This window comes from Pseudonaja textilis, chromosome 4 (genome assembly GCF_049901715.1).
Source record: "Pseudonaja textilis isolate UNSWEBS1 chromosome 4, rPseTex1.2, whole genome shotgun sequence".
Classification (NCBI taxonomy): Eukaryota; Metazoa; Chordata; class Lepidosauria; order Squamata; family Elapidae; genus Pseudonaja; species Pseudonaja textilis.
This window is the reverse complement of record NC_141993.1, coordinates 14236267-14250256: the sequence shown is the minus strand read 5'-3', so window position 1 is coordinate 14250256 and position 13990 is coordinate 14236267. Positions and strand designations below refer to the sequence as shown.

Here is a 13990-nt window from a genome sequence, read left to right as displayed (position 1 = left end):
GGGATGCTGTAACAGTCATATGTGTGAAAAATGGTCATGTCGCTTTTTTCGCTGCCACTGTAGCAGTTATTAAATGAAGTTGAGGATAAACTGCATTTTCCTATTATTGTTATTATTTATTGTCATGAGAAATTCTTTTATATATTTTTAATATATAAAAGTTGGGGCCATGGTGGCTCACATGATAAGGCGGGTCAGCAGCTCGGCGATTTGATTCCCATGAGTGAATAAACAGTGGAAGGGAAGGAGGAGAAAGGAGCCTCCCCCAGTTGCCTACCAGCGTTCAGGCATCCCACAAGTAAAGATAACACCGCCTGAAAAAATTCCTTTCACAGAGGCAGCCAGCTACCTCGGTGATCCCTGGCTAACACATGCCATATACTAAATAATAAATAATTATAAAGGAATTTCTCATGACAGCAAAAAAGTCAGTTGAAAAGTTCATAGTAATGAGCACTGGCGCTTTAGAAAGTAGCTGTTGCCTGTAAGCAACTTGGCTTTTTAAATTAAAGTAATTAAAGTAGGTAATGCTACTTGATCCAGAAGATTTCTTCTTGACTCACTGAAAATATAAGTAAAAGGAATGTGCCAATCCCATTGCTCACAATGACATGATATAAAGTGATATAAACTGGGACATTTTTTAAAATAAAAGTATTAATAAGAGTATAATCCCTCTTTTCATTTAAATTAACCAAATATAACAACAAAAATGAAAAAGAATATGCAAAATTATAAAAGAAAAAAAATCTGAAAAACATATAAAATGTATGTTATAGACATACATATATCAATAATTTGAAGCCATTATTTATTACAGTCATTGGTGGCTGATTTATATTATTTATTTATTTGATTTATATTGTCGTCTGTTCGCCCATGGCGACTCAAGGCAGCTTACACAAAGTAAAATCATATTTAAAACAAACAATAAAAATAAAAACAAGAACTAACAAAAAGAATCAAATAAATTAGTAAAGTACAATAGAACAAAATTTGAGAAAACAAACAAAACAAAAAACAACCCCCACCCCCACCCCGACACATTAATTCTGCAAACCATTAAAATACTGTAGTGGAAGGCATGGTTTGGCATTTCTAATGCTGAACAATGCTTTTGAGTGTGCATGTTCTCTGTCCAAAGATCAGCTCTCATGTGACTGAGATTAGCATATGTAGAGGTAGTCCCCAAGTTACAAATATAATGGAGCCGTTCAGGCCTATGCGGGCCTCCTGCAATGGAGCTATTTCAGCCTGCAACGTGCCAGGTGAGGCCTCTGGAGGCCTGAACAGAGTTTCTGAGGGGCAGATCCATTGGAAGCTCCATTTTGGCCGGCAATATGCAGGACGAATGTTGCAGAGCCTCTGCAGTTGTTCATAAGGACGAACAACTGCCGTGGTGTTGCAAGATTCGTAGTTTTGGAACTTGTTTCCAAACACTAGGGAGCACTTTGAATGTGCACTAAGGCAGGGGTCCCCAACCACCAGTCCCCAGACCGGTACCGGTCCGTGGAACAATTTCTACCGGGCTGCTGGTTTGCTGGGCGCCGCCATCTTGTTTTGATGAAAAAGTGCTCCGGTGAGCTTTTCCGGGTAGAAAGCGGCGTTTGGATCCTGAAAGAATCCTTGTGCCTTAGTTTCATCGAGGGTGTGTGTGGCTTTGAACAAAACTAAGGCGCGAGGATTCTTTCAGCATGCATGGCAAGGCGAGCCGAGCGACCGTCCCGAAGCTGTCACGAAGCCCATCGACACAGGTACAAAGGAGGAAGTTGAAGGTGGCAGGGAGAAGCGGGGGATGGCTGGCTGGCCGGTCGCTCGGCTCGCCTTGCCATGGGTGCTGATGCCGGTACCGGGCCACGGATCATTTTATGATGCCGGTACCGGGCTGTGGATCATTTTGTGATGCTGGTACTGGGCCGCGGCACAAAAAAGGTTGGGGGCCACTCCACTAAGGGAATGCTTGTAACCTGGGGATTACTGTAGTGTCCTTCCTTTAAACCTGAATTTCTTTAAATTTCTTCCATGTTATATTTTTATTCTATTTCTTTTGGGACAGATTGATCTGGTACAGATAAAACAGCTGTTCACACAGATGTACCACAAGACTTTGGCCACCATGATTTCAAGTGACACAAGCGGGGATTACAGACGGTTGCTCTTGGCCATCGTGGGTCAGTAGGAAACACTCTCAGAAAGTAAACAAGAGCTGCAAACAGCCAACTGTCGCTACCAGCTATCAAGAGTGTACAAAAATATAAATTATCCTAGACAATTAAGTATACATTGATTGATCAGGATCTTTTATTTTTCACATACAATTGCCTTAATTTAGCACATCATGTACTTTATAAACCTGCTGCCTGAAATGTGTTTGTTCTGTTATTGTCACAAAGGCTGTTACTTGTTTTGTACTCCTGTGTGCATTGCATAGTGTTGTTTACTGTGAGAAAGGACACGATGGGTATATAGAGCTACACTTAGACGATGTAAGCATGTCCAGTTTTTAAAACTCTCCATAAATTTTGAAATTATGAAATTCTGTATCTTTATTATGTCTTGTAAAAACCAAAACAGAGCCCATTTCCCATGAAAAGCAGTTTGTTTTTGTAATTAATTCCAAAATGATATTGTAAAAGTTTCAATATTCCAATTTTGTTTAGACCCTTAGTCAATTTATAGATTTCTAAGATTAAATATTGTTTAGCTTTTTGCAGTTTATTTCAGATTCTTTAAATTCTAAGCTTATGATTAAATTTGTTTTTCGTTTTGGATTAAAAGCAGATTGATCTTACGTTTTCCAATTCGTCTTTCCAAGTCTCTAAGAGCTTAGAAATAATAATCAATTTATTCCTGAAAGTGATTAGAGAGTAATGTTTGCTAATTTAGCATTTGTCAAGATTGAACCACTTTGCTGCTTTCAAATCTTAATGCTTTTCAACTTGCCAATGAACTAGGGGGATGGAAGATGGAAATGGAATGTGGCGAATGTATGCAGAGATCATGGGAGCATGAAAGCCATCAAGATCACCGCTGCAGGTGCTTGAGAAAGAGATGGGCTGTTTCCATAACACAAGAATGTCTCTTAATTGGACCCGGGGTAGAGAGAAGGGGAAATTATTGTTTAACTGGACAAGCATTTGCATGGGAAAACCAGAGTTGGTTTTGTTTCTTCAGTACCAATATGGCGTATCCAATAAAGTTTTACTTTTGGGAATTCAAATCTCCTGAGAGTGTTTCCTTCTTTTGGGTTTGCTACTTGAATAGTTGACATTAAACCACTTTAACTTAATGCAGCCTACTTGGATGCTTCCAAGATAACGTAACCTAACTATGTCTGGGATGGAACGAAAAGCTGAAGCCACAGCAAAACCTGGATATCAGCACCATGGCATGATCTGTTTTTAACAAACCCATGTTGGCTTTTGGTTATTACTTTTGTTTGCTCCTAGGTGTTCGCTGATTCGTTGCTTGATTATCTTATCTTTTCCAGAATCTTCCCTGGTATTGAGGTCAGGCTGATAGGTCTGTACTTTCCTGGATCTATTTTTTTTCCTCTTTTGAAGATGGAAACTACATCAGCTCTTTTCCAGTCCTCTGGCAGTTCCCCAGTGCTCCAGGATCTTTGAAAGACCTATATGGCAATGTCATTTTTCCCCTTTAATATTGACCCAAATGCATCAAGATAATTTTCATTGTTGTGCTCTATTTCTGTAGAGATGTAGTTATTTCTTATATATAAGAAACTCCACTTCCTCTTTTATTTGGTCTATTTCTTTTAAATAATTTAGCTGTATGAATCTAGCTGTATGAACCATTTGTGGGTTTCACCCCACCAAGTTTCCATAATGCAACAATATCATATCTGCCCTCATTTACTTGGATTTCTAATTCACTCTGTTTATTCCTCATATTGCCCAAAGAGATGGAGTTGCTCAGGTACTTCATGGATAAACCTAGCTAGGGGCTTCAACCAACTGGCAAAATCTAGGATGGCAGCTCTGGTGCTCTTCAAAAAAAAGTGAGATGATTTTTTTGATATTATGCATGGATTTTTGGGGCTCAATGCATTACATCCACAGCTGAGCATCCTTTCAGCTTTGGCCCAGTCGCTTCATTCTTTCTGGTGCTACTAGCCCTCTGCTCTTTCCCAGTAGCATATGGGACACCTTCCAACCTGATGGGCGACCTTTGGGCCCATCTTCCAGTGTCATATTTTTTTGCCTTTTGGTACTGTCCATGGGCTATTCATGGCAAAGATACTGGAGTGGGTGCCATTTTCTTCTCCAGTGGATCACGTTGTGTCAGAGCTCTCTGCTATGACCTGTCTGTCATTTTGAGCTGTTGCTTTCCTGACACACCTACAATTGTACTCTATGTTCCTTTCAGTTAAGCAAAGACAATCTTAAAAAGAATGAAAAACAGGATGAGGACACTAACTTCTTTAACAGGGCCTTTAAATTGACTGCATCATTCACAATCTACTGTAAATCATAATCTTATAAAACACATAAATTGCCTTACTTTAGCTAGATTCACAAAATAACATAAAAGTCAACCCATAAAATATTTAATACCACAAAGAGAAAAAAATGAGCAATGAAAGAACTACTCCAATTTGGGAAACACATTTCTGAAAATAAGAAAGCAATTAATAATCATTCAATAAACATAACTATTTCATTTATTTCTTTGAAAAACTTACAAAGGCAAGTATGTCAGACCCTAAAATAGTTACAGTGATTCTGTGTTTATTAAACGTGCTACTTCAAATCCTAGTAGTCTACTTTGAAAAAAATGAGAAATGGGCTGGTGCCATAACTTCTTACCACTCCCACCCTAGCCCCTATAGGAGTCATCTGTGCCTGTATCTTATTACATTATGAACATGGCCAATTCTTAGAAAGGTCTGAAATCTTCCCCCCAGCATATAATATAGGAGCAGAAGAACATAACACTGAATTGAAAATTGGCACATAGGCTTTCTAGTGCTACTTAACATGATACATAAATTCACCAAATACAGCCTATAGAAAACACCAAGAGGATTTAATTTTAATCCAAATGCAAATCTCGCCCTTTGTTCTACTGCAACTGAGCATTTCTTATAGCAAAAGGTTAGGAATGGAATTGCTGAAAAGGTTGTTATAAAACAGCAATACATACAAAGAAATAAAGTGCAGTTAGTTTTCGGCAATCATAACTATTTTAAAGACAAAACTGGCAACAACTAGTTGAAAAAAAAAATCTCACTACCTTATTATCAATTGCATTTCAGTATCTTCAGTTCAGACAAGAGCCCCTTTCAAAACTAATAGCCCAACAGAAGGGTGCCATCTCAGTAGTCATAGCTGTGCATGGACGCAACTGCTGCACGACCCAGGATTTTACAGGGCATTTCCAGAGTGGACAAAGAAGCTTCTTATGGCCGGCTGTGGAGTAAAGGTGTGCTGTCGCCAGTCTTCATCCGGGGGCATATCGACACGCTTTGGGCCTCGGACCTTGGCTTGCTGGGAAATCAGAAAGCAGCTCTGAAAGCCTTTGTGCCTTGAAGCCCCATGTGAGACTGTCCCATAACTCCTGCCAGGAGATTGCCGCCAGCCTAGAGCCCCAAGAGCCAACGGCCATTGGGGCAGAGACTCTTGTGAGTCCTCGCTCATCTGGAGGGGAGATTCCCCACGTGCTGCTTCACTGTCTGATGCTGCAGCTAGCTCTTGGCCAGCATGACTTCTCTGTAGCCAGTGGTTGGAAGCATTTGATGTTCCACTGTCTAAAAATGTATTCAAAGACGTTTGCCTTTGTGAGGAGTGGTCCTGGTTGGTAATGGGGTTCCCATAATTCAGTGGCATGCATGATTTGTCTTCTGTGTGGAAAGCTGCATTCCTGTCTGGCACAGTTAGACACTTTGGGATATTATTCTGATTTCCTGAAAAATTAACAAATTGAAAAATATTATTTTACCTATCTTTAGTTGAAGACCAAAAAAAAAAAAAAAAACCCCACATACCAGGAAAGGAGTCTGAGTCTTTGTATATTTAATACCAATATTTAATACCAATCCTAAACAAGAAATTAATTCTACACTACTCATAACAGAAGAACTACAGCTGACCAAATCATTTGCTAATGAAAGCCTGGAATAGCTCGCAGGAAAAATTCCTCAGCAGGAAATATATGCTGCAATGCTTCATTCTTGAATGTAATTAGCAGCTTCTACAGTCTGTGCCAATCAGTATTGAACTTTTTCTCGAGGATCTAGGATTGTGATGGTGAACCTATGGCATGCATGCCACAGGTGACACGCAGAGCCATTTGTGCTGACACACAAGCTGCAGGCAAACTTACCTCGCTGTGCATGCATGCACCTTACAGCTGATTTTTCGGTTGGTTTGAGGCCTATTTTGGCCTCCCAGAGGCTTGAAAAAAGCCTCTGCAGGCTTTGCAGACCGAATAATAGGCCCATTTCATCACTTCTTGTAATACTGGAAGTGACGAAACAGGCCTATTATTCGTCCTGAAAAGCCTGCAGAGACTTTTTTCAAGCCTCTGGGAGGCTGAAAAGAGTGTCAAACCGGCCGAAAATCAGCTGTGAGGCAGGGGGGGAGATTGCGTGCACATGCACGGGGTGTGTGCACATTGCCTTCTAAGTGCTGGCACGCAAGCGCAAGTACGAGCACAATTTTTGGCACAGGAGCCCAAAAAGATTAGCCACCACTGATCTAGGAGCTTTAGTCTCCCACCCTTGGCGGCGCCTCCTTTGCCTCCAGCCTCCCTCATCAGCCCATTTACAGCCAGCTTTCCTCCTCTACTGGGCCTCCTCCGGCTATTCTCCCCAGCCAATGGGCCCCTGGCCATCCACCCTGTTCCATTCGCCAAGATACTTTGGTCAATGCCAGACAACTGGCATGCGATGGGCGATCGTAGGTGCTTTGAGCTGTGGGGGGATGCTGCAGTGGTGTACGGCTTCTGGTATAGTGGCGAACATGGCTTCTGGTGTGTGTGGGGGGCATGGAAACAGAACTGCCCTTTCAGCATCAGGTGTACAGTCACCTGATGTAAAAGCAATGGAGGAGAGAGTGAACAAAAAGGGAAGGCCCCGGCAGAGCTGGGAACAGGCAGGCAGTGGTGGGCAGATGCTTCCCATTTTGACTCCTGCCTGATGGGCCTCTTCATGGCTCTCAGCTCACCTCTCCCAGACCTGTGCATGTATTGGTTTGTGTGTGTGCATGCACACATGGGGGTCTCAATCCTTGCAGCCCCATGCCCCCAACACAGACCATATGTGATGGCAGGCTGCAAACTAATGAAAGCTCTCTTTTTTGGACTGCTTGTTTCTTTTTCCCACCTATTCATTGGTGTGTGCTCAACGGACTGTGACTGCACATCCCCCCAACCTGATCTCATCATGCCCTGTCCCCCCAGCTCCCACCCCCAGCCCCTTTAAGAAGCTCCCATCCCAGCTTCTCTTATCTCTCCTATTCTTTTCCTCACCAATGTCAAAGGGAGAGATAAGAGACTCCCCTGCATGGGCGTGCATGTGTGCGTGCACACACGTGTGTACAAGTGAGCAGAGGCTTTCCATTTTGACCCCTCCCCCTGTCATTGCCTCTGTTGTCTCCCTCCTTGCAGCCCCACTGTGACATTTGCCTTTACTCCTGACGTACCCCTGACGTACTGCTTGCAGATTTCCCATAAAAAGCAAGCCTGGAGTAGGAGTATTTGAAGGAAACCTGCCTTTTTGTGTACAGGCCCTCCCATTAAATGAACTATCATTTGGTTAATGACTGCTCAAAATTATAACAGCATTAAAAAAAGTGACTTACTGGTGGTTGCACTCATAACTGTTACAGCATCCCCTGGTCATGTGATCAAAATTTGGGTGCTTGGCAATTGACATGTATAGTTGCCACTTGCGACCTTTCCAGCCAGCTTTTGACTAGCAAAGTCAATGGGGGAAACTGGATTCACTTAACAGTGGCAGTGATTGACTTAATCATGGCAAATTGGGGTCAACGACCCTGCTTAGCAATAAAAATTCTGGTCTCAATTGTGATAATAACCTGTACAGATAATCCCTGGGTTATGAGCATTCCCATAGTGGACATTCAAAGTTACACAAGAAGCACCCTCTAGTGTTTACAAACAAGTCCCGAAACTACGAATGTTGCAGCACCAGAGCAGCTGTTCGTCCTTATGAATGACCATGGAGGCTCTGCAACATTCGCCCTCCTTCCCGCATGGCACTTGGCCCATGGCCTTCACTAGAGAGCCTTCACTTTCTTGGCTAGTTTTGGCACTTCAAGCCTTTGTTGAGTACGTAGAGAATGGAGACCTAAAGTACCACAAGATCACATGGGATCAGTAGCACGAGATCTCATGCTACTGATCTCTCGTGATTTCACTGTACTTTAGGCCTCTGTTCTCTGCAAATGGAGGCCTGGAAGAGATCTGCAGCAAAAGGCTTTGCAAATGGAGGGAAGATCTGAAACACTGAAGCCTTTTGCCATCTTTGCAAAAAGCCTTTGCCGCCAAGAATGAGTCTGAAGCAGGTGGTCTGTTCCACTGCTGGACACACACACCCCGCCTTCCCTTGCACTTGGTTAAGAGACAGTTTTGGTGGCCATCTTTGAAGAAAGACATTGAAAGCTATGTGGCCAGCTGTCCAAGTTGTGCAGCGGCAAAGAGACCACTGGGGAAGCCCACAGGGCTTTTACAGACTGTAGCCAGGCCCAGGGACCCTGGAAAGAAATATTTATGGACTTTATTGTGGAACTGCCTGAAAGTAGAGGGAACGCTGTTATTTGGTCTGATCTTTTTTTAAAACAGGTGCACTTTGTACCCTGTTCTAAGATCTCCTCCGCAAAGATGTTAGCTAAACTTTTCGTACAACGTGTGTATAGGTTGCATGGTGCACCTGAGCACATTATTTCAGAAAGAGGCGTGCAATTTACATCAGTTTTGGCAGGAATTTTTGAAACTGTTGGAACTGCCCAGGGCTTAAGCTCCTCCCATCTAACTAACAGTGTGTGTGAGAGAACTAACCCAATCCTGGAACAGTACCTCAGGTGCTACCATTAGGACAATTGGGCTGACCTTTTGCCTTTTGCATATAACAATTCTGTGCATTGTAGCATAGGGATCCCCCCATTTAAGGGGTCTCCAGTCAGGATTTTGTGCCAAAGCTATCACCATCTCCAAACGAATGGGGTGAGTGTGTGAAGATACCAATTCTGTATTGGAACACTATCTCAAGTTCCATTGATGCTGAGTGTGATTGGTCAGCCCAGTTACAAATCTATCTGGTCTTGGTGCTGTCTATCCCACACTGTTTTATCCTACCAAGGAGTTTGTGGTCTACTTTGTCAAATCCCTTACAGAAGTCCAAGTAAAGTATACAGCATTTCCCTGACCAATACAGTAATTTAGTTACTGTATTGCAGAAGCCAATAAGGTTTGTCTGTCATGATCAAACAAACCCATGCTCACTTCTAGTAATTGACTTGTTCATTTATAGTACTCACAAATGTACTACTTGATTATTGTTTTCCAGGATCTCTCTAGTTATTAATTCTTTATCTACTTACCAGTAGTGGGATTCAAAATTTTTTACTACTGGTTCTGCGGGCGTGGCTGGGGTGTGGCATGGCGTGGCTTGGTGGGCAAAGATACTGCAAAATCTTATTCCCTCCCCACCCCCCTAACCTGCTTTCCAGCTCTGTTCTCCTGGGCAGGGCAACGAAAGATGACCCAGCCAATCAGCTGGGACTCAATGGGAGGCAGAGAAGAGATGGGGGCGGGGCCAATTAGAGGTGGTATTTACCGATTGTCCAAACTACTCAAAACTACAAGTTCTCCAGAACTGGTCAGAACCTGCTGAATACCACCTCTACTTACCAATTTCTATATTCATATTTTTTCTCTTTTAGTATTTCTAAAAAATGGTTAGAAATAGATTTTTTTAAAAGCCCAGTCATTTACCTGATTGTCTTTGCATCTTGCCTACCATACTAATCACTGGAGCATCATGGGAGAAGTGCTGCAGCTCAGGTGAAGAGAGTTGAGGGTAGAAGGGGAGCACAGGAGGCAAATTGGGAGGGAAGGAAAGAGAAGTAGTGCTGGAAGAATAGGACCTGGCTTCTACTGATAGGTTCCTCTCACTGGACGCTTCCTTTTAAAACAAGGAAAAAGAGAAGTAAACAAATAAATAAATAAATAACAAAATTGGGATCAACAAGGGCAAACAGGTGGCCAGTAAAAGTTACTAGAATATGATGAGAAAAAAATGCACTTACAATATCACATTCCCCAGGACTCTACTGTAGCAGAAATAATACATATACTGTTTCAGCACCCAGGGTGATGCAGTGGTTAGAATGCAGTATTGCGGGCTAACTCACTGCTCATTCTAGGAGTTTGATTCGGAGCAGCTCAAAGTTTACTCAGCCTTCCATCCTTCCGAGGTTGGTAAAATGAGGGCACAAATTTTTTCTGGGGAGAGGAGGACAATATGCTGACTCTGCAAAACCCTCAAAAGTCAAACTTTCGAGCTTTAGTCTAAGTACCATTGCTATTTCTCCCTCCTCTTGGGTGCTGCTGCTGCTGCTACCCAACGGCCGAATAGCATGCCCACAAGCCATTTGCTGCTAACTTCCCAGCGCATTTCCTTTCTCCTTTCCCTCAGCTGCTGTAGCACGTCCCTAAGGTCCCCATTCCCCACACTCCTCGATCTTCTACTGTCTTCTTTTTCCACTCTGCCTTGCTCCCTCTCCTCAGCTGTTGCTGCCACCACCACGGATAGGATCCAATGTTGAATAGGACCCAATGTTCTAGTCTGTCAAGGACCTTCTGAATCTCGAGTCTATCCTCTAAAGTGTTAGCAATTCATGACTGACATGGCCTAGTAAACTCCTCAGTTCTGGCCTTTTCCAACTATTCCCTGAACCACTCCTGCTTGGAACAGCCACATTTTGCTTGATACCTGGAACAGAACAGTCCCAACCAGAACATTTGAAGCACCTCCATGCATCTTTGAAAACATACCATTGTTTTCAATTTCCATTCTGTTGTGGTCATTTTTCTCTTCATGGTTGTAGCATCTTAGCGTTATGACAAATGGAGAGACAGATTCCTCAAAGATTCTGAATGGTAATGTACAGACTGAGAAATATCCATTCTTCAGGTTCAACTAGCTCATATTTTAACTTCTAGGAAGATATGTCAATCACTAATTACTAATTTTTTTTCCATTGGAGTTTCTTTAGAAATTGATCCATTTCTTTTCAACTCTAAACTCAGTAATGTGTATTTAAGAATCAGCTGGCTATAGAGTGTAAAAAAATAAGCATTCCATAATTTGAAGAGAGAAGCAGTGAATATTCAGAAAAAAAAGAAGCAGCAGAAAAATGTGAAGATATTAAATTACAGCTTTTTTCAAGAAACAATATTTTGGACTTTATGGACCTTATTATTACCTTTGTATTGAAAAGGAACAAATGAACTGACATCACAGCAACTGGTGGTGCCTTTACTGATGTTACTTTACTGAGTACTAAGTTAATAGTAATAAAAACAATAGTTTTCTCCACAGGTGCTAGTAAAATGTAGAGATTACACAGAAAGAGAAGGAGCAAACACAAAGGGAATGTACTAGAAAATAAGTCAGTGGTTTAGATTTAGAACAGGGGTGTCCAACCTTTCACGTTCCCTGGGCCACATTAGAAGATGAAAATTTGGTTTGGGCCGCACATAAAATAAAATAACAGTAACAATACCTGATCATCCAAAAAAACCATAGAAAACATAGTTAACATATTAAATTTATTTGGAAATGAAGTTAGTGAGATGTTTTTATTATTAATTATTTATTAAAAATTATTTATTTTTTATCACGGTTTTTTTATCATGGTTTATTTTCCGGCCAAATTTTGCGGGGGGGGAGAAAGCTCGCCCGCCTCGCACCTACCTCTCCTCCTGCAAATGGCCCGGCTGGATGAGGCAGGACTGGAAGGCAGAAGCAGCAGCAGCAGCGGCGGGGGCAGAAGCACCGGCGGGGGCAGTGGTGGCGGGGGCAGAAGCGGAGACGGCGGGGGCAGAAGCGGCAGCGACGGCAGGGGCAGAAGTGGCAGTGGGGGCAGAAGCGGCGGGGGCAGAAGCAGCGGCGATGGCGGTGGTGGCAACAGCAGGAGGTGGCGCTCTGACGGCGCCTGCTTTTTCTGTTGCTGCTTGGCCTGGCACTCGCCTCGCCCTGCCTCGCGCCTGCTTCTCCTCCTCCTCCTCCTCACTGGCTCTGGCACAAAGGTTGGGGTGGGCACTGGGCCGCATTACAAGGTGACCTGGGCCGCATGCGGCCCTTGGGCCGCAGGTTGGACAAGCCTGATTTAGAACATCCTGGCACTAGAAATGTAAAATTAAATAAAGGGCCTTTGAATCTTAATTATCATACCTGCAAATGGTACAGCAGCAGGAAAGTATTTCCATAAAATGTGATAAGATTACAGGATGAACATAGAACAAGGTATTCTTCCTGTAAAACTTTTAGCAATCACACTGAACCAATACAATGCAGCCGTTCAAATAATTTCCTTTTCAACCATTTTACTTACAAAATTCTGAGAAGAAGCAAGTTTCTCTTCTCTGCTTGTGATGGCTGTCCCACTGAGACTGCGTGCAATGCGACGGAAGTTCTCTGCACTGTACGTTTCCTCTTCTGGCTCCTGGCCAGTACATGGCACCTGTATTCAGAAAGAGAACTCCAGGGTAAATGAAGGTACAGAATCACAGGAGTCAGGTATTCCTACACCATCATGGACTGAGTTCATTTCAGGTTTTTATTAATTACCAGGTTGAATCTGCTTTGATAGTTATGAGCTGTGTAGAACTGTTGAGATGGTGGTATACAATTATAAAAATAAATACCATTATTTCTTAGGCTAAAGTTGTTTTATTCATCAAACTTGTTAAACAGGATTCTTCATCAGAAGGAAAGGAAGAACTGAAGGGAAAGCATAACAGAGTTGGAAGAGGTCTTGCTCGAACAGGAAATTCTACACCAGGGGTGTCAAACATGGTGACATTATGTGACATATCACAACTTTTTCCCCCTTTGCTAAACTGGGCATGGCCGTGGCCAGCGAGTTTGACCCCCCTGCTCTATACCATTTCGGACAAGGGGTTATCCAGGCTCTTCTTAAAAGCCTCCAGTGATGGAGCACCACAATTTCTGAAGGCAAGTTTTCCCACCGGTTGATTGGTCTCATTGTCAAGAAATTTCTCCTTAGTTTTAGGTTGAATTTCTCCTTAATTTTCATCCATTGTTTCTTGTCTTGCCTTCAGGTGTTTTGGAAAAGAGACTGCCCCCCCCCCCACTCTTTGGCATTCTCCAATATTGGAACACTGTTGGCCGCCATACAGCGGGAAACAGTTAACTTAAGAAGGGTGCAGGAGTAGAGTTAGTGATGGTGTCTGGAACTCATAATTACATTTAAAGTGGCAGCAACCTAATTAGTAATGAGCAAAATGCTATAACTCTAAAAATGGAAGGAAGGAAATAAAGGAAGAAAATAATAAATTTGTTAAAAATATAGAAAAGTGGATTTTTAGATTGGGCAGACTTTGGACAGGCATTTTTTAAAAATGCTGAAATCTATATAAAAATGAACATACTATTCATTTTTGGATATATTTGGAATATATCAGTGAAGTCTGATATATTCTTTGCAAGACAAAATCTTTGCAAGACAAAGTGGAAATTGATTTAAGAGTGCCACCTGTGCCAAAGGAAGAAACAACAGATTTCCAAAGTTTGAATGACCTGGTTTATGGAGAACTAAAAGTGGGAAATAAGAGAATTTTATTATTAAAAGACCCCTGAAAACTACAATATTAGACTTGAATAATAGAGGGATTTGTGAAGATTTCAACCTTGGACCATTTAAATGAAGAGATTGATTGATTAATTTTGGGAGATAAAAATTCCTGGACATTGGATATTGGA

At 42.2% G+C, this 13990-nt stretch overlaps 2 protein-coding genes across 8 annotated transcripts in view; one reads left to right on the top strand and one right to left on the bottom strand.

Annotated features, from left to right (window-relative positions):
- ANXA7 (annexin A7) overlaps positions 1-3220 on the top strand; it is a 42451-nt gene extending 39231 nt beyond the window's left edge. For all 6 annotated transcript variants that reach the window (XM_026711034.2, XM_087933871.1, XM_087933870.1 and 3 more), the window contains one exon: positions 2057-3220. In XM_026711034.2, coding sequence (XP_026566819.1) covers positions 2057-2179 — 123 coding nt within the window. In that variant the 3' untranslated portion in view covers positions 2180-3220. The remainder of the gene's footprint in view (positions 1-2056) is intronic.
- Positions 3221-4663: 1443 nt separating this feature from the next.
- Positions 4664-13990, bottom strand: part of USP54 (ubiquitin specific peptidase 54) — a 134369-nt gene continuing 125042 nt past the window's right edge. For both annotated transcript variants that reach the window (XM_087933855.1, XM_087933856.1), the window contains exons 21-23: positions 12600-12728; positions 9976-10165; positions 4664-5923 (exon numbers count right to left, since the gene is read on the bottom strand). In XM_087933855.1, coding sequence (XP_087789981.1) covers positions 5385-5923; positions 9976-10165; positions 12600-12728 — 858 coding nt within the window. In that variant the 3' untranslated portion in view covers positions 4664-5384. The remainder of the gene's footprint in view (positions 5924-9975; positions 10166-12599; positions 12729-13990) is intronic.